Source organism: Colobus angolensis, unplaced genomic scaffold, assembly GCF_000951035.1.
Source record: "Colobus angolensis palliatus isolate OR3802 unplaced genomic scaffold, Cang.pa_1.0 Scaffold476, whole genome shotgun sequence".
Classification (NCBI taxonomy): domain Eukaryota; kingdom Metazoa; phylum Chordata; class Mammalia; order Primates; family Cercopithecidae; genus Colobus; species Colobus angolensis.
In genome coordinates this window covers 575,244-580,625 of record NW_012118221.1, presented here as the reverse complement: position 1 = coordinate 580,625, position 5,382 = coordinate 575,244, and the positions used below count along the sequence as shown (strand labels likewise).

At 41.1% G+C, this 5,382-nt stretch overlaps 1 protein-coding gene across 1 annotated transcript in view; it reads right to left on the bottom strand.

The window, feature by feature from the left end:
• The window catches only part of SEC24A (SEC24 family member A), a 107,154-nt gene that overhangs the window by 19,296 nt on the left and 82,476 nt on the right, over positions 1–5,382 (bottom strand). Inside the window, exon 18 of the mRNA XM_011958814.1 lies at positions 2,840–3,015. Coding sequence (XP_011814204.1) covers positions 2,840–3,015 — 176 coding nt within the window. The remainder of the gene's footprint in view (positions 1–2,839; positions 3,016–5,382) is intronic.

Below are 5,382 nucleotides of genomic sequence, written 5' to 3'. Positions count from 1 at the left end.
CAGCCTTTATTTTTCTTTTTTATTATACTTTAAGTTCTAGGGTACATGTGCACAACGTGCGGGTTTGTTACATATTTTCTTGGTCATTCTTAAGGATGGTCTTGATCTCCTGACCTTGTGATCCGCCCACCTCGGCCTCCCAAAGTGCTGGGATTACAGGCTTGAGCCACCGCGCCCAGCCTTTATTTTTCTTATTAAAAAATTTTTTTTGTAGGGGTGGAATTTCACTATGTTGTCCAGGCTGGTCTCAAATTCCTAGACTCAAGCAATTGATCTTCCCGCCTTGGCCTCCCAAGGTGCTAGGATTACAGGCATGAGCCACTATGCCCAGCCAGCAGTCCTTGAACAGTTCTGGAATCTGGAATGCTTCTTCAGGTGCATTTTTAACATGAGTTGTTTCTTAATTTAAAAAATTAAACAAAATTTTTAATAGAGACATTCTTGCTTTCTTGCCCAGGCTGGTCTCAAACCTCTAGCTTTAAGCAATCCTTCTACCTTGGCCTCTCAAAAGTATTGGGTTATAGGTGTGAACCACGGCACCTGGCCAACATGAGCTTTTATTTATTTAATTTTTATTTTAAGGGAAGGAGTCTCGCTCTATCACCCAGGCTGGAGTGCAGTGGTGCAATCTCAGCTCACTGCAACCTCTGCCTCCTGGGTTCAAGCAATTCTCCTGCCTCAGCCTCCCAAGTAGCTGTGACTACAGGCATGTGCCACCATGCCCTGCTAATTTTTGTAATTTTTGTGGAGACAAGGTTTCACCACTTTGGCCAGGCTGGTCTCAAACTCCTGAACTCAAGTGATCTGCCCGCCTTGGCCTCCCAAAGTGTTGGGATTACAGGCGTGAGCCACCATGGCCAGCCAACACAAGCTTTTAAATAAAATTTTATAAGGGAAGTTTATCCTGAGGCAAAAAGCTTGGACATTCAATTTTGGACACTGGATAAATAAGCCTACTCCACCAGACCAGAGTTTTCCTTCTTTTCTGGGAGGAAGGCAAAGAGCAAGCAGGGAAGACATGTAAATAATAAATAGCAAATGAAAAACCCTACAAACAAAGTAAGACAAAGAAAAACCCTACAAACATTTAAACTCAAAGACAAGGATATGGAAGTCCAATCCAGATCATAGAAACAGGTATGCAGGTATACAGGTATAAGAAAGTGTATCTGAAGAAGATTAAGGGCCAGGCATGGTGGCTCACAGCTGTGATCCCTACACTTTGGGAGGCTGAGGCGGGAGGATCACCTGAGGTTGGATGTTAGAAACCAGCCTACCAATATGGTGAAACCCTGTCTCTACTAAAAATACAAAAATTAGCTGGAGTGTGGTAGTGCATGCCTATAATCCCAGCTACTCAGGAGGCTGAGGTGGGAGAATTGCCTGAACGCAGGAGGTGGAGGTTGAACCCAGAAGGTGGAGGTTGTGGTGAGCTGAGATCATGCCACAGGGCTCCAGCCTGGGCAACAGAGGGAGACCCTGTTTCAGAAAAAAAAAAAAAAAGAAGATGATTAAGAAGTGTAATTGGTAGCTCATGCCTGTAATCCTAGCACCTCGAGAGGCCAAGGCAGGCAAATCACCTGAGATGAGGAGTTTGAGACAAGCCTGACCAACATGGTGAAACCTTGTCTCTACTAAAAACACAAAATTAGTCGGACATAGTGGCACACGCTTGTAATCCCAGCTACTCGGGAGGCTGAGGCAGGAGAATCGCTTGAACCTGGGAGGTGGAGGATGCGTTAAGCCAAGATCGTGCTACTGCACTCCAGCCTGGGTGACAGAGCAAGACTCCATCTCAAAAAAAAAAAAAAAAAAAAAATAGAAGTGTAATGTCGCTGAAATTCTGTAGGGACAGGAAAGAGCCAAAAAAATAAAAATAAAATAAAATCACATGTATGGTATCTTCTTTTTTTAAAAAAGTTAAATTTCTTGTTGGTGAAAAATTCTAATTGCATATATTTATGAGGTATAAAGGGATGCTATGATATAGTATAAAACGTGGAATGATTTAATGAAGCTACTAGGTAACATATCCGTAACCTCAAATAGTTATCACTTATTCTTCCTAACTAAAACACTGTACCTTTTGTTCAATATCTCCCCATTCCTTCCTCACCACCCAGCCTCTAGTAACCACTATTCAGCTTTCTGCTTTTGTGTGTTTGATTTTTAGCTTTCACATATAAGTGAGAACACTCAGTGCATGTGTGCTTTCTTGCACCAGCAATATAATATAAAATTCTTGTTTTGGAAAACTGATTATCAGTTGAATTTTTTATAATGTCACTGAATACTTAGCTTAGAGAAGCATCTTATGAACAAGGAACTTACTCTGAATCAGTTTTCAGTAAGTTTTTTTGGTTATTAAACTTTTCAAAGTTCAAATAAGAGGTAAGGCCCCTGTCGTCAAAAATTTAACCAGCATAAAGTTACATATACAATGTTTAGGGATTCATGGAATAAAAATTTTGCCTTTTGATGTTTCCATTGTGTTCGTTTCTTTCTTTTTGTTTGTTTATTTTGAGACAGAGTCTGGCTCTGTCGCACAAGCTGGAGTACAGTGGCGCGATATGGGCTCACTACAACCTCTGTCTCCTGGACTCAACCATCCTCCCACCTCAGCCTCCCAAGTAGCTGGGACTACAGGTGTGCACCACCACACCTGGCTAGTTTTTTTGTATTTTTTGCAGAGACCAGGTTTCACCATGTTGCCTAGGCTGGTCTCAAATGCCTGGACTCAAGCAATCCACCCATGTCAGCCACCCAAAGTGCTGGGATTTCAGGTGTAGGCCACAGTGCCTGGCCATCGCTGTGTTAGTTTCTGTACTGTTTTTCTTACCTGTTTAAGGAGAGCCAATACAAAAAGTGGGAAAAGCCGCAAAGAAAAAGGAACCATGAGTCCAGGCTGCTGGTTACTTAAGACTGAAGAACGGTAAGCTGAAAGGGAGTCAATGACTGCATTCACTAGAGCATCCCGAGCGTCACTCAGACTGGCAGTCATAGATCTGTCAACAGCTAAGCAAGGTGAGGGAAAGGACAAAAAAGAAATATGATAGAAGTTTAGCTAGTCCACTGTTAAGGATAGAAGAGATAATTTTTAAAAACTATACTAAATATCTCTCCAATTTACTATATACACGAACGAGGCAAAACACAGCAGCTAAAAGCATGGTCTGGAGAACTGAGCCAACCTCTGTTGAAATGCTGCTCTGCTATTTCCTAGCTGTATAATGATTTGGCAAGTAATTTAACCTTCCTAAGCCTCAGTTATGCTACTGATTGTAATCCAACATTTTATATACCACTAAGAAAGAAAAACATTGCAATTAAACACACAATGCTTTCCTGTGTTCCCTGAAACACAGAGTGTTTCGAAACAGAGTTCTTGTGAAATTTTAATTTTAATTAATTAATTAAACCAAATTTTTTGTACAAAGTCTCCCTATGTTGCCCAGGCTGATCTCAAACTCCTGGTCTCAAGCAATCCTCCTGCCTCAGCCTCCCAAAGTGCTGGGATTATAGGCACAAACCACCATGCCCAGCCCAGAGTTTTTATTTTATATTTACAGAAAGAGTTCTTAGAGTTATTTATTTATTTATTTATTTAGAGACAGAGTTTCGCTCTGTCGCCCAGACTGGAGTGCGGTGGTGTGGTCTTGGCTCGCTGCATCCTCCACCTCCCAGGTTCAAGCAATTCTCCTGCCTCAGCCTCCTGGTCCTGAGTAGCTGGGGCTATAGCTGGGACTACAGACATGTGCCACCACACCCAACTAATGTTTTTTTTTTTTCTTTTTTGCATTTTTAGTAGAGGTAGGGTTTCACCATGTTGGCCAGGCTGGTCTTGAACTCCTGGCTTCAAGTGATCCACCCACCTCAGCCTCCCAAAGTCCCGGGATTACAGACATGAGCCACCATGCCTAGCCTCTTATTTAGACAGATTTTCATCATTTGTCATGCCACTCTGTTTATAAGCATTTCTGCATGAAAACTTTTTTTCAATACTTTAAAAAAAAAAAGGATAACTGCTTGGAAGACTTGCCAAACTTTAACTAAACTCCATCCATGTGGTACTAAAAGTACATTCAATATGGTAGCAGAACCAATACTTATGAAGTTGTGACAATTTATCAAAAATCCACAAAACCCACCTAATAGTTACTGCTGTTTTTCATAATAATAATCACAGTTACAAAAAAAAAATGTAACTTAAACAAAAAAATAAAGGCAGTGATCTTCAAATTTCACAGGTCACAATCCTGAAAATCTAACAACATAAAAGATTGAAGTGTGGGTAAATCCTTTACCAGGCTCCATGTAAAACATTTTTCCCAATAGAAAATTCAAGAAAGTGAGTAACTATTCCCAATACAGACAGAATTAAGTTTAAAGCAAACGGAACTACTGAGGCTGGGTGTGGTGGCTCACAGCTGTAATCCCAACAGTTTGATAGACCAAAGCAGGAGGATTGCTTGAGCCCAGGATTCAAGATCAGCCTGGGCAACATGGTGAGACTCTTTGTCTCTAAAAAAATTTTTTAAAGGTAGCTCGGTGAGGGCCGGGCATGGTAGCTCACGTCTGTAATCCCAGCACTTTAGGAGGCCAAGGTGGGTGGATCATGAGGTCAAGAGATCGAGACTATCCTGGCCAACATGGTGAAACTCCGTCTCTATTAAAAATACAAAAATTAGCTGGGTGTGGTGTCGTGCGCCTGTAGTCCCAGCTACTCGGGAGGCTGAGGCAGGAGAATTGCTTGAACTTTGGGGGCAGAGGTTGCAGTGAGCTGAGATTGTGCCACTGCACTCCATCCTGGGAGGCTGAGTAAGACTCCATCTCAAAATAAAATAAAATAAAATAAAGGAACTGAAATGAAATGAAATAAAACAAAATAAATAAAAGTTAGTTAGCTGGGTGTGGTGGTGTGGGCCTCTAATCCCAGTTATTCAGGAGGCTGAGGTGAGAGGACTCCTTGATCCCAGGAGGTCAAGGCTGCAGTGAGCTAGAACCACACCACTGCACTCCACCGTGGATAACAGAGCAAAACTCTGTTTTCAAAAACCAAAGAAAGAAAATAGACCTACTGAAAGTCTTCCCTCAAGTAGAAAGACCACAAGAATCAAAATGATGTTACTAAGCTGTATGTATTTGAAAAGGGACCAAAAAAATCAAGAAGGCAATTGTATCTGAGATGGAAATAAATAGGTTAAGATATCAGTAAGTTTTCTATTGGCTCACATGATTTGGCTGTAAACAAGTATATAGTGGGAAACTGGTTTTTCAATTCCAAATTCCATGACTCTAAGTCTAATGATCTTTATGGTACACTGTTTCACATAAAAAGAGTATTAAATAGCATTAATATTAACCATTTTTTTTTTTTTTTTT